The sequence below is a fragment of the Cygnus atratus genome, chromosome 2 (assembly GCF_013377495.2).
Source record: "Cygnus atratus isolate AKBS03 ecotype Queensland, Australia chromosome 2, CAtr_DNAZoo_HiC_assembly, whole genome shotgun sequence".
In the NCBI taxonomy this organism is placed as follows: Eukaryota; Metazoa; Chordata; class Aves; order Anseriformes; family Anatidae; genus Cygnus; species Cygnus atratus.
The window spans coordinates 85,537,839-85,562,034 of record NC_066363.1 but is presented as its reverse complement, the minus strand read 5'-3'; the positions used below and the strand labels follow the sequence as shown (position 1 = coordinate 85,562,034).

General features: G+C 40.6%; 1 protein-coding gene across 4 annotated transcripts in view; it reads left to right on the top strand.

Annotated features, from left to right (window-relative positions):
* Positions 1-24,196, top strand: part of ADCY2 (adenylate cyclase 2) — a 216,387-nt gene that overhangs the window by 180,863 nt on the left and 11,328 nt on the right. For 2 of the 4 annotated variants that reach the window (XM_035552763.2, XM_035552768.2), the window contains exons 18-22: positions 1,180-1,364; positions 2,865-2,949; positions 16,308-16,466; positions 21,890-22,036; positions 23,670-23,777. In XM_035552763.2, coding sequence (XP_035408656.1) covers positions 1,180-1,364; positions 2,865-2,949; positions 16,308-16,466; positions 21,890-22,036; positions 23,670-23,777 — 684 coding nt within the window. The remainder of the gene's footprint in view (positions 1-1,179; positions 1,365-2,864; positions 2,950-16,307; positions 16,467-21,889; positions 22,037-23,669; positions 23,778-24,196) is intronic. The other 2 variants (XM_035552764.2, XM_035552766.2) reach the window with 2 other exon arrangements.

Below are 24,196 nucleotides of genomic sequence, written 5' to 3'. Positions count from 1 at the left end.
CTGCAAGGAAATTATAATAACAGCAAAGATTTATAGGGAGGATCAATTCCGTCTGATAGGCACTGAGAAAATTACTCTCAGTGATCTTCCAAAATTAGTATACAGTGATTCAGGTTATGTCAAAAGTACTGCCATCAACAAATCAACAGTAGTCTGAAAATAATGTATCTAGAAATAGAATGCTTTGTAGTTTAAGAAAAGATAATTTCCTTACAAGATGCAGGACTGTAATTTTCAGGAACAGTCTTTGGCAAAGGTGTGCTCTATGTTAAGGACCAAGATAATGATTCTAGTGGGACTGTATTATTTCTGTTTTAGCATTGATTTTGATGCTGTAAACCATTTCCAGAGAGTATCAAGAGAAAATCTTCTTTTTCCAGGAATGCAACTTCAACCATGCATATTTTTTTTGATAAATATGACGTAGGAAAAAAAAGGCTTTTTTTAACAATTGAATGTATCCTTAAGTAGTCATAAATCAAGAGGATTTGACATAAAGATTTTTTAACAGATATATTATTTATAGGCCATGTTAGTCACCCTATATTCTTCATTTCTTAGTCATATTTCAAGAGTTTGTAAAATTGCGTATCTGTGAAGTTCATAACATCTGTGTGTATTGCAACAGTTTACAAATACTGCAAAAATAGGCAATTAAATTGTTTATAGATTTTCAAACATTTTGACTTTGATCTTCCCGTATGCTCAGCAATACATAGAGGGTAATTACTGTATTCAAGCATGAGTGAAAACCATACAGAGGCACAGGAGTAAATCTGTCATTATGCTGGCAGTAGCCTCTTGCAGGAGACTTCCACACGAGCAGTGGTGTCCCACACACAGACGCTTACTGATACACAGATGAATAAATCAAAAATGACAAAGAGCAAAAACTAGTAAGCATAAATGAGGAGCATAATCTGGATTCTCCTGAGTTTAGGGTGAATTTGAGCCTAATGAGAAAAGGGGTCTATTTTATGAAATACCAGTATCTGATTGTTATTGACCGTCTGTAAACCATAATGTCCCATGTACTATGATTATTTACACATTGTGATAGCTACCATGCTTAAGTGGTCAGTTAATATATTTTTTAAACTGGTCTAGGCACTTCATTATGTGTGATTGCCTTCTCAACAGCCAATTTTAAATATTCACCACTTGATTTTCCTTTGCCAGTATTTTATATACAGCTGCATATTAGGGCTCATTTCCTGTTCCGTTTTCCTGAGGATAAATTATGAGTTGAAAATGGTGATAATGTTGATTGCATTGGTGGGCTACAACGTTATCCTTCTGCACACTCATGGGCCCATGCTGGATGACTACAGCAAATTTATGTATGCAATGGCACCTCTAAAAAGGTAGGTTGATGATTCCAGTCCTTTGGAAATGAATGTAAATGAAATATCAGCAATGGAAGTTCTTATGTTATAGAACAATTTTTCTTCTATGTATTTGGCTATATATTGTACAAGTCATAATCTAAAATCATTATTGTGTTGCCGTTAATACATGATTTTATGTTTTGCCCAAGAGCATTAGAATAAAATAAACAAGTCTGGGCAAGGTGCATATATCACATACTATAGGAAGTACAGTATGGATTCATTTGCTTCTTTGTAGGAAAGGGTATTAGGGAGATGAGGGTTTGAATGTTGTTAAGGCTCTTAAAGCATACTTGCTGCAAGCCAAAGGAAATCAACTTTTTCAGAACTAATATATTGTCTTATTACTTTAGAAATGCAGTCTTTGCTATTGAAAAAGAAAAAGTAAACCTATAGTTTGTATGCTTTTTTGCTGCACATGTAAATTCATATGGTAAATTTTCAGTGAGGCTTCTGAAGTCTTTGTTATAGGTGATACTATGGAAGACCAAAATTATGACTCTAATTAGATTTATTGCTGTGTAAAAGATTTTTTTGACACATGCAGTTTCTACCGCATCTTTAAAACAAAGAGGTGATTCGCTTATGTAAGCAAACAGTGTGTATGCCACAACATAAAGTCTGCGTATTCAGCGTAGAATTTCATTATCATTTTTCCTCTGTTCTAACTGTGCCAGATCTTTAGGACATCCGTGGAAAGAGATCTGAAGTAACAAAAAGCATATGTTTTCCTTGAGTTTTAGTATAAAGATTAAATGAACAGAAAGAGGTCTTTACATTTCTATTGCCTTAGTGGGAAAGATATCTGTGTGACGGAATGGAGAACCATGTGACAGATTACATTTATGTGCTTCTGGCAGCCTTGATTTTGCCAGTTAAGCTTGTGTGTCTATTGGTTTTTCCTTCCTAAATCTCTCACCAAGGTTCTTCTTTCAGTGGCATCAGTATCGGAGTGCTAGTGCAAACTGTTTCCCATTACTTCCAGTGTCTTTTCCCAAAGCAGAATTTTTAATAAACTCTATATAAGATCTAGCTTGTGCCTTCTGTAATTCTGAGTTGAAAAGTTATCTTGGAAGTTAGTTGCCTCAATTTCCATTTGTTCACGTTCTTTGGATCCAAGGTGAAACTTTCCATTATGGAAGTATTGTATTACACAAAAAATCTCTTTTTAATCTGCCTGTGTAGAATAAGCGGCAAATGCTCTCCACTTGTTAGCAAAGAAGGATATTATTTTTAATAAATCCTCGTCGTAGTACTGGACTTCAAAATGTGGACACATTTGCACAGAATGTAGAAGAATTAAAGTTTCATTATAAAAATAATATTTTATCAGGTAGTAAAGAATATCATATTTAAATGGTCCTAATTTCCATACCAGAAAGTGGCATAAATTGCAGTCTTTTCAATATTCTTGTGCTAAAGTAATTTTATTTTAACTTCTGAGCAGCTTGCTTTCCTTATGTTTTCATCTTATAGGCCTGGAGTACTAAAAGATTTGAAGACAATGGGCTCAGTTTCTTTGTTTATATTCTTCGTCACATTACTGGTTTTGGGTAGACAGGTAAGATGCTCAGTTCTTTTCATCTGCATCAGTAGACACAATATCACCTCCACATGCAGCTTCCCACCTTCTCGGGGATTTTTTAGGTTTTCTGACAAGCACCTTTATTCCTTTTTGCCCCACACCCTTGCAAAGGAGTGTCAGAAGCATCTAAAATGCTATCATTTCCTTTAATGTCTTCCAATATATCCCTACAACTCACCAGTAACACCACAATAGCTGTCGTGGAGACTGTAGGCATTATACTGATAGTGCACTGTGACTGTTGCTTGTCATGCTGACCAATATTGTCTCATAGCTTCCTAGTGTGCTCCCATCTGTCTGCATCCATCTGCTGTCTCCCTAGTTGCTTAATTACAAGCTATTTTCTTCACAGTTATTACTGTTTGAGGCAGACACAGAAACAGTGTAGCATGCACACAGAAGTGTACCACATATTGAGGCCACAGTTATACTGAAACTATTAACTGACAGGAAACTCCTCTTTTCATTACCCAGTTGTGCTTCTTCCAGTACCAACATGGTGTGGGTGGTCTTATACCCTTATATTTGAGAGTAGGGGTCAGGGCAGTTCTCTTTCCAGGTCCTCCGGCCTGTCTGTGATCCGCGGCTAGAAGTTCATCATGCCAGGAGTGAGATAGCACACAAGACATGGCTCTGAGATAAAAGAGGCAATCCATGTGAGGTCTCAAGAGCAGCCTGCACAGCCATAGCCTGCAGTAGGATCCTTGGGAAGGATCTTGTGTCATACTGTCCTTAAATCACTCATTTACATTACAATTCCACGGAACACAATGACTGTCATTTAAATTGCCAAGCTGGCCCTCCAGGTTACTAGATAAAAAATTCCTCTCTGGCAGCTTCTCCAGTTTTTGCTGTAGGGGAACATTCTTGAGTTTCAATAAAAATCATCATCAACCTTACTACCAGCACCGTACTGGAATTGGCTCATTTGATGATAATAGCAGAGAGAAGGGCTGCAACGCAGCTACTTCCAGTTGGAAACAGGGCTAAATGACTCATCGCACCAGGGAGTCCCTGTCAGCCAAGGTGTCAAATAAAGGGGTTGGGCGCAACATCAAGAAAAAATAGAAAAGGAGCATCATCTTCAGTAAGCAAAGAGAGCATTTTTTTGTGGGCAGAGTCACATCAATAAGAAGGTTCCTGTTTTGCATGCTGCAGCAATGTGGGCATGTTGTTCTCTGACTGTCACGCCTATTGAGAAATGAGCCTCTAATGTCAAACATCTTTGTTTTCAGAGCTATAGGTTCAGGATCTTCATCCTGATACTGCTTGCTCATGGCTCTTCAGTCTGTTGCCTTTTATTTTTAAATTAATTTATTCTCCCTTATAAAGAAAGGAGAAAAAAACCCTGTGTTTTCAAACATTCTCAAGCAAAGTCCAAATGATAACTAGAAAATATTATGAACTAGTTTAAATACATACCTGACCTAAGATCTGCCATTTTAAGTTACTGCTAGTGACACTGACTGGTAGTAAGAAGATAAGAACAGAGACAGAGGAAGCCTCTCCTTCCAGCAAATAGCCTGATTTTCCTTCCTGTTCCTCCTGCTTTGCCAGGATCTTTGCCAAATCCATGTCCTAATCCTACTGTGAAAAGAAGTAGGATTAGAGGAGGGAATTCCTGATGAGCAGTTTCTCTGCTGCTTCTGGCATGGGCCATAACCTCTGGCATTCAGCTGCCCACTGTTCAGTTCTTCTCAACCCTACTTTTCAATCTACTGTGTTATTTTTTTTTCATTTGTTTGCTTGCTTTTTTATTATTATTATTATTTAAAAAAGGGGCAAGAAGTGCATTCACTGGACAAACTGTTGATTTGGACAGTGATGGAAAGTTGCTTTCTATCTGTTCTGAAGCTCTAGCTTTCTATCTGTTCTGAAGTCCTAATAATATCTGCAGTTGTGTTGTCCCTACAATAGTATAAAGGTTTAACAGGGCCAGTGTTTATAAGGAAAGGCAACATCTTTTAGATATCTTCTAGATCAGTTGGTTAAATTAGAAAAATAGGAAGCTTTTGGATAGATTTTTTTTCTATTATTCCTGTTGCCTCTTAGATTTTAGACAACCTTTCAATCTTCACAAATTCATCATAAGGAATAAGTAAAATTCCCTTAGCCAAAAAAATTGTGCTCACAGCAATTGGCAAAATCTTATGCTACATTTCCACATTAATAGTTACCCATTCTTGCACCTCCCCTTCAGGAGAAATGATGAATGGCATTTATACTGCATGCTTTTCCCCTAGATATTGGACATCTCATCTCAAATATATCTATGGAAATTGGAGGAACCCAGTACGACATTACTCACCAGCATCTACTTAGGCAAACAGAAATGTTGAGTCAAAGAACATTTTTCACAAAATGACAGCAGTCTCTGACGTTGCAGCTTGTGTTCTCAAGGACAAAGAAACCTGGGAAATAATGTTCCCAGCTCTCAGGAACAGCAAAAATCATGGATTTAGTAGAGATGTTTTTACGGCCGAGTGCAGTCTTCCTCTCATTATAGTTCTGATTGAGCCTTTTCCTACCCCAGCACCCTTCTTCCACAGAGGGTAACATACAAGTCATTTCTCTGTTTGCTATCATATGTTTTTGACCTTGCAGTTAATAACTTTGCCTTTCTCATTTCATAATATCTGCGTATTTTAACAATGCTGAAGACAATAGCCACTTACGAAAACTGTTCTTTCCACTTCCCTTATCCTTGCACTGGTGCTCCTCTGCCTCCAGAGTGAGTTACCAGAAATTTCATCTAAACAAAAAATGAGTGCTTGCAAGCCCAGCCCTGTGAGCGTGCTCACTTCTGGCCAGACAGATGCCTGTGCTGATCCAAAAGTAGGAGAGGGAGCGTGCCTCTGGCTGAATGGGGATGGAGGGAGGCAGAGCTGGTGTGTCATTACACGTTATATGAGTAAACTTAACTCTCAGGTTCAACTAATACTCTTAGCTGCATAACCAACATTCCTACTGAAAGACGTAGTCCTTCCCTCAGCTACTCATTCTTATCTTTATATCTCCTCATTTGTGCTGGCACAGCTGTCTGCAGAACTGTACAGTGGCCCAAAATAGGGAAATGATCTGGCTTAAAAATTAACCCTGGAAAATGGTTGGTTTTCAGCCAGATCCGTTTCCTGATCTGGTTTTATGGTGTGGCTGCATCCATGCTTGTTCCAAAAGAATCAGCATAGGATGGGCATGAGCAGCATGAAGTGAAGTTGGAGAAAGCAGAACTGCTTTTTCCCATGGTCATTGCTGTGTAGGTTAGGACCATTCCCTGGCACAGAGATTGAATGACACATTCCAGTCTGCAGGCATGCCATCAGAGTTCCTGAAACAGTCTGGCAGCACGCAGGTGTCCTGGTTTCAGGTAGGACAGAGTTAATTTTCCTCCTAGTAGCTGGCAGGGTGCTATGTTTTGGATTAGGATGAGAAGAGCGCTGATAACATGCTGATGTTTTAATTGTTGTAGAGCAATGCTTACACCAAGCCAAGGACTTTTCAGCTTCTCGCTCTGTCCTGCTAGCGAGCAGGCTGGGGGTGCAGCAGGAGCTGGGAGGGGACAGACCCAGGACAGCTGACCCAAACTGGCCAAAGGGGTATTCCATACCATCTGACGTCATGCTGAACAATATATAGGGGTGGCTAGCCGGGGTGGGGGGGCCGGCTGCTCGGGGATAGGCTGGGCATCGGTCAGCGGGTGGTGAGCAATTGCATTGTGCATCACTTTGTACACATTATTACTATTATTATTATTATTATTATTATTATTGTTATTATTTTCCCTGTCTTAATAAACTGTCCTTATCTCAACTCACAGGCTTCACTTTCCCGTTTCTCTCCCCCATCCCGGAGAGGGAGGGGGGAGGGTGAGCGAACGGCTGTGTGGTGTTTGGTTGCCAGCCGGGCTAAACCACAACAGTCAATTTGGCGCCCAACGTGGGGCTCGAAGGGTTGAGATATCGACAGATTTGACCTGAGTGTGTTAAACTAAAATTGGTATAAGTATTCGACCTGCTTAATAGTTGCTAGTCACAATGTTGATTGCTTTCATCTCAAGTCTGCTATACCTGTTTCCCAAATTGAGTATTATAGCAAGTTACTTTCTGTATGTGCTCCCTGTCATGCTGTTTATCCTTTCCGGGCCCTGGTTCAAGATTGTTATGGTACTGTGTGGTGTAACGATGGCTTATGAAATGATGAAATATCTGGTCATGACTCTAACCTGGTATAGAGACTCAGGTCGTTTAGAACGCAGAAAGTCTTCTGCTAAGTCTGGGCGTGGAGAAGACGAGGCTGGGCCATCAAGTGTGCAGGAGGATGAAGATGAGGATGAGGATGGTGAAAAATCAACAGTAACTACCCGAACCCTATACCAGCGTGAGCTACGAGATGTGCGAAAAGATTTTGGTCGCTGTATAGGTGAACAGCTTGTCACCTGGCTGCTCCGGTGCTGGGACACTGGAGCCAATGGTGTGGAATTAGAGGGCAGGGAAGCCAAACGGTTGGGATCCCTTGCTAGAGATGCAAGCATTGACAAAGCAATTGGAGATGGAGCACGATCTCACAGCCTCTGGAGGCGTCTCCTGTTAGCTGTGAAGGGAAGGTATCCCTACAAGGAAGAACTTGTATGTCTACCAGTCAAGTGGACCACCATGGAGAAGGGAATCCAGTACCTGAGGGAATTAGCCGTACGGGAAGTAATTTATAAGGACCTAGACGACGCACAAACATCCACAGATCCAGATGACGTCCAGTGTACTCGACCCATATGGCGGAAGTTTGTACATAATGCACCATCAACATGGGCCAGCACATTGGCAATAATATCCTGGAAAGACGGTGAAGATCCCACAGTGGGTGACATGGCTAAACAACTCCGGCAGTACGAAGGAAATCTCTCCTCTTCCCTACAGGCCTGCGTCTCGGCTGTGGAGAAACTCTCTGAAGAGTTCCACCAACTTAAAGAGAATTTATCTTCCCCCCCACCTGAACAAACCAGTGGCCACCAACTAAAAGAGAATACTTTGGAGAAACTTTTTGAAGAGGTCCACCAACTTAAAGAGAATTTATATTCCCCCCCCCCTGAACGAACCAGTGGCCACCAACTAAAAGAGAATACTTTGGAGAAACTTTTTGAAGAGGTCCACCAACTTAAAGAGAGTGTATTTTCTTCCCCACCTGTACGAACCAGCGTCTCGGCTATTAGGGGTAAACGCGCATCCGTGCAAAGAAGACAATATGGTGGGTACACACCTCGCGCCACCCTGTGGTTCTACCTACGTGACCATGGAGAGGACATGAGAAAATGGGATGGAAAATCTACTGAGACCCTAGAGGCACGGGTACGTGAGTTACAAAAGAAAACAATCGGGAGAAAGGGGTTCTCTGAAAAGTTTGCTGCTCCAACTTCTAGCAGGCAGTCTTTTAAACACAGAAACGAAGATTCTGACCAGGACTAGAGGGGCCCTGCCTCCAGCCAGGGGGAGGAAAGGGACAACCGAGTTTATTGGACTGTGTGGATTCGATGGCCTGGCACGTCTGACGCACAGAAGTATAAGGCTTTAGTAGACACCGGTGCACAATGTACTCTAATGCCATCAAGCTGTAAAGGGCCAGAGCCCATCTGTATTTATGGCGTGACAGGGGGATCCCAGCAGTTAACTGTATTGGAAGCTGAAGTGAGTCTAACTGGAAATGAGTGGCAAAAGCACCGTATTGTGACTGGCCCGGATGCTCCGTGCATCCTTGGCATAGACTATCTTAGAAGAGGATATTTCAAGGACCCAAAAGGGTTCCGCTGGGCTTTTGGCATAGCTGCCTTAGAGACAGAGGACATTAAACAGTTGTCTACCTTGCCCGGTCTCTCAGAGGACCCTTCTGTTGTGGGGCTGCTGAGGGTTGAAGAACAGCAAGTGCCAATCGCTACCACAACTGTGCACCGGCGGCAATATCGCACCAACCGAGACTCCCTGATTCCCATCCACGAGCTAATTCGTCAACTGGAGAGCCAAGGAGTGATCAGCAAGACCCATTCACCTTTTAATAGTCCCATATGGCCAGTGCGAAAGTCTAATGGTGAGTGGAGACTAACAGTGGACTATCGTGGCCTGAACGAAGTCACGCCACCACTGAGTGCTGCAGTGCCGGACATGCTAGAACTCCAGTACGAACTGGAATCAAAGGCAGCCAAGTGGTATGCCACAATTGATATTGCTAATGCATTTTTCTCCATCCCTCTAGCAGCAGAGTGCAGGCCACAGTTTGCTTTCACTTGGAGGGGAGTCCAATATACGTGGAATCGGCTGCCCCAGGGGTGGAAACATAGCCCTACCATTTGCCATGGACTGATCCAGTCTGCGCTGGAGCAGGGGGAGGCTCCTGAACACCTGCAGTACATCGATGACATCATTGTGTGGGGTGACACGGCAGAGGAAGTTTTCGAGAAAGGGAAGAAAATAGTCCAAATCCTTCTGAAGGCCGGTTTTGCCATAAAACAAAATAAAGTCAAAGGACCTGCACGAGAGATCCAGTTTTTAGGAATAAAATGGCAAGATGGACGTCGTCAAATCCCAATGGATGTGATCAACAAAATAACAGCTATGTCTCCACCAACTAGCAAAAATGAAACACAAACTTTCCTAGGTGTCGTGGGGTTTTGGAGAATGCATATTCCAAATTACAGTCTGATTGTAAACCCGCTCTACCAAGTAACCCGTAAGAAGAATGCTTTTGAATGGGGCCCTGAGCAACGACAAGCCTTTGAACAAATTAAGCAGGAAATAGTTCATGCAGTAGCCCTTGGGCCAGTCCGAACAGGACCAGACGTAAAGAATGTGCTCTACACCGCAGCCGGGGAGAATGGTCCCACCTGGAGCCTCTGGCAGAAAGAACCTGGGGAAACTCGAGGTCGACCCCTGGGGTTTTGGAGTCGGGGATACAGAGGATCTGAGGCCCGCTATACTCCAACCGAAAAGGAGATATTGGCAGCATATGAGGGAGTTCGATCTGCTTCGGAAGTGATCGGTACTGAAGCGCAGCTCCTTCTGGCACCCCGACTGCCGGTACTGGGTTGGATGTTCAAAGGAAGGGTCCCCTCTACACATCATGCAACTGATGCTACATGGAGCAAGTGGGTTGCACTGATTACTCAGCGGGCTCGAATAGGAAACCCCAGTCGCCCAGGAATCCTGGAAGTGATTATGGACTGGCCAGAAGGCAAGTACTTTGGGATATCGGCAGAGGAGGAGGTGGTCCGTGCTGAAGAAGCCCCACTGTACAACAAGCTACCAGAAAATGAGAAGAAATACGCCCTGTTCACTGATGGGTCCTGTCGTATGGTGGGAAAGCATCGGAGATGGAAAGCTGCCGTATGGAGTCCTACACGACGAGTTGCAGAAGCTGCTGAGGGAGAAGGTGAATCGAGTCAGTTTGCAGAAGTGAAAGCCGTTCAGCTGGCCTTAGATATTGCTGAACGAGAAAAGTGGCCAGTTCTCTATCTCTACACTGATTCATGGATGGTAGCAAATGCCCTGTGGGGGTGGCTACAGCAATGGAAGCAGAACAACTGGGAACGCCGGGGCAAACCCATCTGGGCTGCTGCATTGTGGCAAGATATTGCTGCCCGGGTAGAGAACCTGGTTGTAAAGGTACGCCATGTAGATGCTCATGTGCCCAAGAATCGGGCTACTGAAGAACATCAAAACAACCAGCAGGTGGATCAGGCTGCTAAGATTGAAGTGGCTCAGGTGGACCTGGACTGGCAACATAAAGGTGAATTATTTATAGCCCGATGGGCCCATGACACCTCAGGCCATCAAGGTAGAGATGCAACATACAGATGGGCTCGTGACCGAGGGGTGGACCTGACCATGGACACTATAGCACAGGTTATTCATGATTGTGAAACATGTGCTGCAATTAAACAAGCCAAACGGTTAAAGCCTCTCTGGTATGGAGGACGATGGCTGAAATACAAATATGGAGAGGCCTGGCAGATTGATTACATCACACTCCCCCAAACCCGCAACGGCAAGCGCCACGTACTTACAATGGTGGAAGCAACCACCGGATGGCTGGAAACATATCCTGTGCCCCATGCCACCGCCCGGAACACTATCCTGGGCCTTGAAAAGCAAGTCCTATGGCGACATGGCACCCCAGAAAGAATTGAGTCAGACAATGGGACTCATTTCCGAAACAACCTTATAGACACTTGGGCCAAAGAACATGGTATTGAGTGGGTGTATCACATCCCTTATCATGCACCAGCCTCCGGGAAAGTTGAACGATACAATGGACTGTTAAAGACTACACTGAAAGCGATGGGTGCTGGGACATTCAAAAATTGGGAAACACATTTGGCAAAGGCCACCTGGTTAGTCAATACTAGAGGATCTGCCAACCGAGCTGGACCTGCCCAATCAAACCTGTTACGCACTGTAGAAGGGGATAAAGTTCCTGTAGTGCACGTAAGACACATGCTGGGTAAGACAGTCTGGGCTACTCCTGCCTCAGGAAAAGGCAAGCCCATTCGTGGGATTGCTTTTGCCCAGGGACCTGGATGCACTTGGTGGGTAATGCAAAAGAATGGGGAGGTTCGGTGTGTACCTCAAGGGGACCTAATACTGGGTGAGAATAGCCCATGAGTTGAATTGTAGTATGTTAATTATCATATAACACTGTATGTCATCACTACCATGGTTGCTATATATCATAGATGAAAATGGTGACTAATTAGAAGGTATTGGAAAGAGTGTAACCTGAGCATGACATAAATGGTATGGAATAAGGGGTGGATATCTGTCCTGGTTTCAGGTAGGACAGAGTTAATTTTCCTCCTAGTAGCTGGCAGGGTGCTATGTTTTGGATTAGGATGAGAAGAGCGCTGATAACATGCTGATGTTTTAATTGTTGTAGAGCAATGCTTACACCAAGCCAAGGACTTTTCAGCTTCTCGCTCTGTCCTGCTAGCGAGCAGGCTGGGGGTGCAGCAGGAGCTGGGAGGGGACAGACCCAGGACAGCTGACCCAAACTGGCCAAAGGGGTATTCCATACCATCTGACGTCATGCTGAACAATATATAGGGGTGGCTAGCCGGGGTGGGGGGGCCGGCTGCTCGGGGATAGGCTGGGCATCGGTCAGCGGGTGGTGAGCAATTGCATTGTGCATCACTTTGTACACATTATTACTATTATTATTATTATTATTATTATTATTGTTATTATTTTCCCTGTCTTAATAAACTGTCCTTATCTCAACTCACAGGCTTCACTTTCCCGTTTCTCTCCCCCATCCCGGAGAGGGAGGGGGGAGGGTGAGCGAACGGCTGTGTGGTGTTTGGTTGCCAGCCGGGCTAAACCACAACAGCAGGCTATATATTGAGAGTGCAAACTCTCTACCCCTGCTCAGGCATTGCCTGGAAAATGCAGGTTGGCATAGGCTGGGCTCTATAAGGAGTGTGCTCACATTTAAGCCCTCATGAGCATTAAGTCTCTCTTATGACCCATTTTGAATTACCAGTGTTGATGTAGCATGTGAATTTTTTTTTCTCATCTGTACCTAATATTATGTATACCTTTATATACTCTGTGAGTTGAGTGAATATTTTGTTTTTCCAATGATTTATTATACTAGGTTTATAAACACTGAAATTCTCTGGCTGTTCTATTGCCCAGATGTTTATGGTAACTTCCCAATTCTGTGAAAACTGTTTATTTGTAGTCTCTGTTCTGTTTTTTAGCTAGCTTTTATTCCATGAAAGGACTATTTTTTTCTTATGTAATATAGTCTTTTAAAAAGTCTTTTCTGAAAGAACTTAATGAACACTTATTTGAAAGTTCACTCCTATTCACTGGAGCTGGGGATGTTCACCCTGAAGAATAGAAGGCTCTGGGGAGACCTCATTGCATCCTTTTAGTACTTTTTTAAGCTTATTAAGAAGAGGAAGAGCAACTTTTTACTCAGGCAGATAATGATAGGACAAGAGGGAATGGTTTTAAACTAAAAGAGGGGAGATTTAGATTAGAGGTTAGGAAGAAATTCTTCACTCAGAGGGTGATGAGGCACTGGAACAGGCTGCCTCAAGACCAGGTTGGTTGTGGCCCTGGGCAACCTGGTCTGGTGGGTGGCATCCCTGCCCATGACAATGGGGTTGGAATCGGGTGATCCTTAAAGTCCATTCCAACCCAAACCATTCAGTGATTCTGCAATTCACATGCCATTGGCTTCTTTGTAACAGAAGAGTTGGAGGCATGTTTACAGAGGCAGTATCAACTCTTCCCCATTATATCAGATTTAGCTAATATGTCTAAATAGCTCTTTTCTTTAACATAGCTTTTTCCAAAGTATCTTGCTGTATTGTTCCCACTGACACCTCAGTTCTTTTCCAAAGATTTGCATTACATCCTTGCCATTTGTCAGTTCTACAACTCTGTGGCTGTTTTGAATAAGGCTTCCCACCTCAAGTTTCGGACCAGCAGCTTTTCACTGCAGTTACTTTAGAGCTGATGACTTCTTGTTGATCAATTTATTCATGTGCTCTGAGAACATCAGAACATTTATTCATATGCTCTGAGGAGCATCTGCTGCTGCTGTTCCATGGTGAGGCAGTTTCTCAGACTCACTGTCTGTAAGTAATGGCTGTGAGATGGAGTGAGTCTCCTTAACTTCCTCACTTGAATGAAAACCCCCACTTAATTTCTTTGCAGTGATCTTATCCGTTTTAGTGCTACCATCACTCTGCCCCTGTGCTGAATGCAATAGCGTGCAAGACTCATGAGCTGCCTGTCTTGACTTTCTGTGTGACTTTACTGCAATGATGAGAGAAAATTCATTGAGTTTGTTTCCTCTTTCTGAGGCAAATATTAAAAATAGACCCGGGTTAGTGTTGCACTAGAATTTAAAAATACAGATAATATATTGTGCAGTCAAGCAATGAGACATGGATTGGTTCTTGTTACCCCCAACTGGTTCAAGTCAATGGTGTTGCCTTGCACAGACACATGGCAGTGTCTTGTCCTGGAGGAAGCCAATTGCTCTCTAGTGCCTGGAGGAGTGCAGTGTCCTTCACCCCTCCCTGGGTGTTCTATGCACGCCAGCTGGGAACTGCTGTCAAGTAAAATAGAGTAAGGTGAAGAAGGCAAGTTTTTGTATCTCCATGATATTGTGCCTGCTGCGGTATGAGAGCCATTCTGAGCCGTTTTCATGGTGATATGTTAAAAAGGTTTTGTAGATAACATGTGAAGTAGGATGCAATCTTGGTTTTCAGATGACATATATATATATATAAGGCTTATATATATATATATATATATATATAAGGCTATAAAGTTTGAACAGGTTCTTTAATGACTTGTCTACTAAATTAAGTATATCATACAAAGAAAACCCCACAATTTTAAATAACTAGGGTAGTGTTTATATGTTTGTAAAAGTCTGAGTACGCATTTTGAAATACACCTTGACATTTTTAATTTCAAAACAAATTGTAGAGTGCATTCTGCTTTCTTGCTGATTTCTGAGTTCTGTTTACCATTTTTTTCACAGCCTAAATTTCAGCAAATAATAAAACAGTGAATAAATTATTTGTTTAATGTTAGGTCTTAAAAAATAAACATAATTTTGAAGACTTCAGCATATCTAGTTCCTTTTGTTTTCAATACAAACTTGGTACAATGTATGGATACCTAATTTTGATTTTATGCCAGACTTGCAGTTTACTTCTGAAAATTTATGCAAATAATTTTGGCATCCCAGTATTTTATTGGATTTTTGCTGCATCAAGACAGTTTATTGGATTCTTGCTGCATGAATATGGTTGGTGGCATTTAAGTTTATCATATGTGTGTGGAACTTGCACATATAAATACTAATATAAGAATAAAAAAGACATTCTGAAAAAATGGCTGCATGTATTTTGCATCATATGGTACATTTTTAATTAAATATCTAAACAGTACCCAGGACTTATCAACCAACTTAAAGAAACCTGACTGCATTTCTCTTTATGAGTTTAGTAAAGGCATGGTTTTTCTCGTAATATTTTTTCATCTTAGAGTTTCTCAGCAGATGGATTTTTTGCTTCACCAATTTTTACCTTCATAGCTTTTTGAAAGCTTAAAAAAGCATTTTAATACCATCTCATTTCAACTTTCTACTTGTCTTTGGTTGATCTCAACAAAATATCTGTGAATCATTTTGAGCTGTGGCAGCAAACATCCAATCAGAAGGACTACTCTCATGTTTTTATGTGAACAGTTACTGACTGCTAATAATAATGGCTAGAATTTTTATTTTTTTTATGTAAGATTGTGATCATAATCATGTTCTCCTCGTTAATAACTTAGTCTTCATTGAGGCTGCAGAGTAGTGTTAAACCATTGGACTACATTGATATAACTCTTGATTTATATCAACTTAAATGAATAGTCCAGTGGAGTCTTTAATGTAGAAATAATGCCACAGAATTTACCACAATGTGCGGACATTATTGAAAAGAAATGCAGAGGGCCCTGGAAAAATGCAACTTAATTCATTTTTCAATACGTTTTTAATGAAATTGCGTATTCAAAAATACTAATATTCCAGGAATTTTATACATTTCTATATAATGATAACTCAGGTACAAAGAGAAGAAAAGGATAAAAGTATTATAATCATTTTTGAAACACAAAAAGAAAACAACCACCTGACTGGGCCATTTCTTATAATCTTCAAAAAATTCCAATTTAAAACTCTCTTGTTATTCTAAAACCAGTAAAGCTTTTGCTGTATGCGTACTAGAAGGAGAAAACGTGTTTCATGAAGAACTGAAAGTATATCAATATCTTTCCAATATCTTTCCTCTACTACCTCATTTTTACCAGACTGGTTGCATAACATAACTTAAAGTTGGTAAAAGTTAGGGTCTTCCTGAAATGCCTACTAGTGTAAGTGGAATTCCACACTTCAGATAATTTAGACATCATATTAAGTTGCAAAACTGTAAATTGTTTCCATAACAATATTTCATTCGTGGGATGAATTTCTACCAAAGCCTGAAAGTATATGCATATATCTTCCATTGGTTAGGGCACCTTGCAACTTGTTGTTTATTCCTGGGCTTTTTTTGTGGGCCTTTTTTTGGAGGGCAGTGGGGAGCAGTTATAAATTCAATGAAATGTATGCCACATACTGTGTGCCTGGTTGTTGACCTCTGAGGGATCTGAAATTGTACTTGAGTGGCCAAATAATATCCTTGTAGGAGTGATGTACTGTGTTTATTTTGTCTCTTAAACCTGTACTCCAGCAGGACAAGATGCCTATTGTTTCTTTACCTCTGTGTCCTCTTGTAACAGAATGAATATTACTGTAGGTTAGACTTCCTGTGGAAGAACAAGTTCAAAAAAGAGCGGGAGGAGATTGAAACCATGGAGAACCTAAATCGTGTGCTTCTGGAGAATGTGCTTCCAGCCCATGTAGCTGAACACTTCTTGGCAAGAAATCTGAAGAATGAGGTGAGCCATCTCTATATATCTTCTGCTCTGTATGAAGGCAGCATGTTGTGGATATACCACTCAATGCTGAGTCAAACAGTAGGTCCATACAGTCAGATTATAATTTACAGTTATTTTCATTCCCCCTTACCTTCCCGAAAAGCTTACGTTATAGCACTGAATGCACCGTAGTACCTTGAAATCAAAAATGTGAAATTATTTAAACATACATTAATATGCATTCAGATACTTTTTCCTTTGTGATTAGAGTGGAACTGCATCTTCGTTTTGAATTTGCTTCTGGTGACTGGAGACCTTGCTTACTGAAGTGAAAATAAACATGTTCCCTGAAAAAGTGGCTATTTTAATTCTGGAAGAAGGTTCTGAACACTCAAATACCTGTTTACTCACTGCTTATCGACCTAATTCAAGCACCACAAAAGTCATCCAAAAGACCCTTGTTGACTTCAGCGCAATTCAGATCTGCTTCTAATACTGCTTTATGGTTTTAATAAAGAAAAGAAGGATGAAAAAAATTAAAAATATTTAGAGAGAGTAGCAGTTTCTATAGATCTTAAATGCAGTCATTTGAACTTCATACAAAACAACAGTTCTAAAACTGACAGAAGAGGGGAGAGGGCAGCTTTAGGGATTCATTTTGATCTCCTGAGTCAAAAAGGATGATGTTTTCCCTTTGGTTTCACTGTGGTTTGCATTAAGCAGTACTATAACATACTTTATTAGTAGTACTTTAGTATTACCTGCAAATATTTATTTGGTAGCTAATGTCAAATGAAAACTGCTGTGGGGTTCCTTTGAATCCAGTGAAGACCTTGGCTGAAAACCAAGCTGGCTAGGCTCCAGTTTAGCTCAGGCATTAAACACAGCAAACCGTCAGGAGATTGCTTTCTCATTTATGTGCTATTCCATCTCAGCTCCCCAGCAGAGCAGCACCATCTGCTCACCCTTGTGTTGGCAGCTGGATTTATATTGTCACCCCTCAAGATTCTTGGGTTGGAATGAGCTTTAGTAAATTTAGTGAAGATGAGAAATGGTACTGTGCTGATCTCTCCAGTCTATCATGTCAGCTGAAGAAAGAATGGTTTGATACGATTTTAGTGGCATCCCTTAAAAAAAAAAAAAAAAAAGTAAAAATCCAACAATCTTGAGTTGGTTTTTTTTGTGTTGTATGTCTTTAAACACAATTTTCAGAGAGGCAAGAACCTTTCAAAGTCTTGGAAATGTTCAGGAATACAGGCATCTGGCATGTCTTCAGATTTGTTTCAGCATCTGCAAGGATGTGTCAAGCCTTAAAGGACATTGTGTATATGTGTATGTTTATACACCCCAAAATATGTTGGAACAGATCAAACCTTTACTTTCTTTCTGTGGATATTTAGGTAATTAGATAGTGAATTGAAATTTGTCTTCCCTAGTGGCAAACAGTCATGTTAGTATGTTTATCTATATTCTTTTCTACTGAAGATTTTGAGATGAAGATTAACCTAATGGATGAATAGTCTTGTTTCTGAATACTACTTGCCCTCCTAGAGTTTTGTGCATGCAGTTGCATGAAGGAAAGGGAAGACTAAGTATGCTGCTGAATGAATGCAGCAGGAATGAAAGGGAAAAAATGTGTGGATGAATGCTAACTGGGAGCAGTGGGACTGTACTTTTAAAAGACCAATAAAGGTCTTTTCATAACAGGACACGTTGACTAATGCTGATCCTGTAGAAGTAAAATTATTTCAAAGCAGGCAAATGTAATAAAGGTCTGTTTGCTCTATCAGAGCCTCCAGAACTGTGTTTCTGCTTACAGTCTGTATGCTGGGTACCAGATAGGGTACTTTCTAGTTGAGAGACAGAAGAACAAATACAAAATGAAAAGCAGGAAACGGGGCCAGGATTAGATGCATCTTCTGTGACTGACCTCTGTACCCTACTCCTTTGTGCTGCTAGCATCCAGCTTCCCTATGACTAAGAAGTACCCAGGAGCATTTGTGCTGCGAGCTCACTTGCAGGCACGTTACTGAGCTGAATACCTAGCAAAAAGAATCCTGCTTCATTAGCTGCCGGACAGAGCCAGCAGAAATTGTGCCCCAGAGAAGCCGACCTCTGTAGCCTTTCACGAGCCATATGGAATGGGGACCAGTTTGCCTCCTTCATCCTGAGAAGGTCTCTAGGCACTGGAGAAGATGGGACAGTAAGGAAAGCCCAGCAGCAGAAATTCAGATGTTATAAAAGGAAGGATAAAAAAAAGGATTGACTGTGGAAGAGAGTGGTTTTATTTTTGTTGAAATAAAGCCATTCCTTCCTGCTGCATTTAATTTTCTGATTAAACATTTTGGAGAGTACTCTTTCAAGAGAAGTACTCATAGGAAAATTAAGACACCTGGTTGCCACAGCCTTTATTATTATGAATGATTGCAATAAACTATCTGGGAATGCCAGCTTAAAATTGCTTGACATTTATTGTGACAGGCACAATTACTACTCGTGGCTATAAACAGTGCCATTTGTTGTTTCTGTGCTGGTACTGTGTTATACAGCATTAATAGGGATGGATATTGCCCCTTGTTAAGAGTGGAACGAGGACAAATGAGACACTGCTGCTGAGCTTCAACATGACAGGTGTTCACATAAAACTTTGTGTATTTGTTTTTGAAGTGGAGGAGAGGAAGGAGTAATAACTCCGGTTATAGAAAAGGTAGATTTGAGTTTGTAGATACAACACTCAGGCACGCAACCCTTTTTTACAGGCTGTTTGTCCCCTGCTGCATGGACAGCCAACAGCATAGAGCACACTGACCCTTTCTGTGTCACAACAGCACTTTTATTTGAATTTCTGCTCCTGTTTTTTTGCTTAGTCATATCCTCTTCCTTATGACTGTGCATTGTACAAGTTGCCATGATTTTTTCTGGGTGACACTTCTGCTTTCAGTAACAACAGTTTTTTCAGTGACAATCATAAGAAGACATGAGTTGCCATCCATCACTGATTCAGTCACCTGCATGGCCCTGGTAGTATCCAGTGCTGGCTCCTTCAGCAGAAGTTCTAGGAGCAGCTGCATATTAATGTGGTATTCACCTGTTTTGCTTTTGCCTGTAAATTTGAGGGCATATATATATATATATTTTTTTGCTTTTTATGTACTTCCTAGTTATGCATTTTTCTAGTATTCCCATAAGTGTTAAGGTTTTTAACCCCCTAAGCTCTTGTCTTTCATGTAGTTGAATAGCATTGAGCTATACATTTATGTCTCACACATGTAAAATATTTTTTCCCTGTTCTACTTCTAAATGTCCTATTTGTCTTCTGGTTCCGGTGTTATGAGGTGGTAAAAAGAATCACATCTTCTACCATCTGGACTTCATATTATTCAGTAATATGTATGCCTCTGTCATGTCCCTGTGCAACTAGTTTTCTTTTTCTGTAAGGGTTCAGTTGTAGCACCTAGCAGACATGAATTCTTATGACTTGAGATTATATTCGCAAATAAACCTGTACATGGCGTTACTTTCCATGTACTATTTCAGATATGGCAGTGCCCCACTGTCACCTGTGTGATGAGATTTTGTCTTTTTCACAAACTTTACAACTCATATCTCATGAGCAATTCTGTCGATTTTTACTTTCTCAGGGTGCAAAATCAGCAGGATTCAATAAAGTAAATAAAACAGAAAGCTGCTATCTAATGTTAATCTGGGAAATTAAAACAGCCTTTTGTTACTAATTAACTACTAATGTCACAGAATCCCTAGGACAATAGAATTGTGTGTTAATATTAGTTACAACAGTACTATTAATTTGGCTGGATTTAACTTACTGGGTTTGTTTAGCTGGTAGGAATATGAACAAATTTTGTTCTGTGAAAAAAATATTTCATCACAGATATATACAGATTGTTTATTCTGTCAGGTCAAGTTTCAAGAGTATGTGTAATAATCCACATTTTGAATGTTAGTTATCTACATTCTGAAATAAATACTCTTCTATCTCCCTCCAGTCTTCTATATAACACTGTGAATTTCTCCTTCCATTACCAAGCCCTATTTGTTTTTGGTTTTTTTTTAGCCCCTTCCCTGTTTTAAAAGCCAGCAGCATGTGTGTGGCCTGAATTCCTTCACCCACTAATGAAATCAAGTTACCAGGAGGGTGACTTGAGGAAATAGAAGGAGAACCAATATAAACCACAGAATGTAATCTCTGTGCCTTTTCTGCTAACTGGTCTATGGAGAGCACTTAGCATGTCAGATCTTAAGTTTTGAGAATATTTATAAGCAAATATTACTGTAGCTTCAGCCTAGACATGCCTGAGATAAATTTGAAATAGGTAGATGTGAAGCAAAATGCAGGCCACAAAGACTGAATATTTGGGGAGTATGGACATGGTTTACTTTGAGATTATTTAAAAAGAGAAAAACATACTGCAAGTGGAATTGAAAAAAAAAAAGTTTGGATAAGTAAAAAGGGAAATAATATCTGATCCTTACTGAAATCACAGAATATTCACCTTATTCACTAGAGTATTGAAATCCATGCTCCACTCAAATAAATACCTTGAGCAGGATTTGGCTTTATACTAGGTTACAACATCTCTTATTGCTGTGGCTAACTTTGTGTATGGATTTCTATACTTTTTAAAAAACATTAATTTAATAAATATTCTTTTCTTTTTTCAGGACATAAGTATGTCCTGAAAGGAGAGATATTCTAATGATTAAGGGCATTGGAGAGGAAACTGAAGGGAAGTGGAGGGGGGGTCATTTTTAGCACCGGGGCTTCCTGTGGAACAGATATACTCTCATTTCAGTGGTCACAGAAGGCAGTGGAGAATCTGACATAAGTAATTTTAAGTTCAGGTGACTTATTTCTCTTTGCCTCGGCTCCTTGTTATGGAAAAGAAATGACATTTATTTTGTCCTATTAGGTGTCTTGTCATTTTAGATTAGGAACTATCAGGATTGTGTCTCATTATGCATTTGTAGCATTGGAGTTGTGATTTTGCTTCAGTTTTCTAGTCGTTTCTAGTCATTATAATAACACAGCTAATAATAAATTAAAGATTGTTTTGCAAAATGTAGTCTCAGCCATGGAAGCAAAAATAAATTCTCTGTATGCGAAGCCTCAGAAGTGGGCACTATCTACTAAATTAGTGAACATTTTATGTTTACTAAGCTAATGTTCAGGAGAAAAAAGCAGTAACATTAAATCACTAGAACGTTTTCAGCTGACTATGTTGAGTCTGTTTAATAAACAGGTTTATACACTGTTTAAAAAACAATAAATACAACTAAATGCAAAAATATCTGAACACCGCCTTAAGCCTCCACCACCTCCCTTTTCAGAACCAGGACACCGCATAAGTTTATTTTGGAAACTTTTGTTTAGTGCTGGGTATGACAGAGTGGTTTTTTTCTCTATTCTGTTTTCTTTTGGACAGGATCTGTATCATCAGTCATATGACTGTGTCTGTGTCATGTTTGCCTCTATTCCGGATTTCAAGGAATTTTACACAGAATCTGATGTAAATAAGGAAGGCTTGGAATGTCTCAGGCTGCTAAATGAGATCATTGCTGACTTCGATGATGTATGTACTTCTAACAACAATCAACATATGGTTTCAATTTAATAACCCAGGGTATGCAACAGTAAGCAAACGTATTTGAAAGGGAGAGCAGAAGAGCTGTCAGAAAAGAACTTTTGTGAGCCTAGTCATGTGGAAATTACTTACAGGGAGTATTAAAGGAAAAAGAGATATATGTGGGATAAATCATACTGACACCATGCTAGTTGCTTTTCATTCTCTTTAAGGAGAATCCTATGCATATATCTGATGGAGAAATTCTGCCCTTTAGTTGCGGTTCATGAGTCAGCCACATTATATGCCACATATTAACTCTAGTTTCCAAATACTAATGCCTAAAGTAAAGTACCTAAGTCTGTGCCCTAAAATTTTACAGCTCTGGGTTATACTTGATCATAAGGGCATAAAACTATTAAAGAGTCTTTAATTTAATGGAGGGCAACAAAGATGATGAAGGGTCTAGAGGGGAAGACGTATGAGGAGAGGCTGAGGTCCCTTGGCTTGTTCAGCCCAGAGCAGAGCAGGCTGAGGGGAGGTCTCATGGCGGCCTGCAGCTCCCTCACGAGGGGAGCGGAGGGGCAGGCGCTGAGCTCTGCTCTCTGGGGACAGCGACAGGACCCGAGGGAACGGCATGGAGCTGGGACAGGGGAGGGTCAGGCTGGGGGTTAGGGAAAGGTTCTGCACCCAGAGGCTGGTTGGGCACTAGGACAGGCTCCACAGGGCAGTGGTCCTGGCACTGAGCCTGCCGGAGTTCAAGAAGCATTTGGACAACACTCTCAGACACGTGGTCTGATTTTCGTGTGGTCCTGTGTGGAGCCAGGAGTTGCACTCAGTGGTTCTTGAAGTCCCTTCCAACTTGAGGTATTCTGTGATTCTATGATCTGCATTGTTGTGGTTATACAGCACGTTGACCAGTTGATATATGAGCAATGGGAATGTTTTAACATTCCGTTCTTTTAAGTTACAAGCAAGTGCAGAGTGTATGACTATAGATAGATTGTGAAAAGGCATGTGTAAAGGTCTCACTGAGAACTGTATTTGTCTTAAAAAAGTTGTTTGTGATGAAGATACCCAAAGAGGTGTTAAGATTGTGTCATGACTCAGACAGCACAGTCTGGATTTGCATTTGTGCAACTGTAGAGGGAATTTTAGCAGCATACCCATTTGAATAACTTTGGAGTGTTCAAAACAACCTGTGTTATAAACTAGAATTCCTACCATCCCATCCTGAAGAGATGCTCACTTTCAGAAAGCTGCATAAAGCTTAACCACTGGCTCGCATGGTGACTCAGTTCCAATGTCAAATGAGTGCAAAGTCCACTGACTAAAAGTGGACTAAGTTAACTAAGTTAAAAAGACCCTAATGCACAATGAGGTGGAAATTGATCTCATTACTATAAGTTTAGTTCCTTTATAATAAAAATATATTTTAACAGACATAAATTCCTTTTCCTTGGGAACAATTATTGTATCTATTGTTTTATCCACCCTTTATCCTGTATATATTTGTGAAACCATTTGGGGTCTATTAAGAGACAGTTCTAAGAACTAATACTCTGAATTCTGTAAGAGGAACAAGCTGTTAGAGTATCAAGGCTGCTGATCTCAATAACAAAGAACTATTCTTGTTTTACAGCTATTGTCTAAGCCAAAGTTCAGTGGAGTTGAAAAGATAAAGACCATTGGGAGCACTTACATGGCAGCAACGGGACTGAGTGCTACACCCAACCAAGAACAGTGTCAGGTATAGAAAAAAAGTTCTTGCTCAATGAAAATCATTTTCAAATGAAGCCTAAAATTCTGTTCATTAAAATGCATGATACATATAACATTGTGGCCTAGTTTTTTCTTCTTAATGTCGATTGTATTGTAAAAGTGTATACTTTTATTTAGCATCTCCATGAATTATTGTTCTTCACATTGCAATTTGAAAATGCCACCTCTGTGTTTTCTAAGTCTAAATTCAGTCTTCTGCTCTAAATAGAATACATCATTTTATTGCTACATGCTGCAGCAGAAGTAATTGGATTTATGGAATCTTAAGAAGACTGTAGGAATCACTATTTTCTGTTGTAAGTTGTGAGTGCAGGGTGGCCATATTAACCGTACACTTAAAGAACCTTCAGGCTCCTCACTGAAAACAGGTTCCTTTGTTTCTGATTG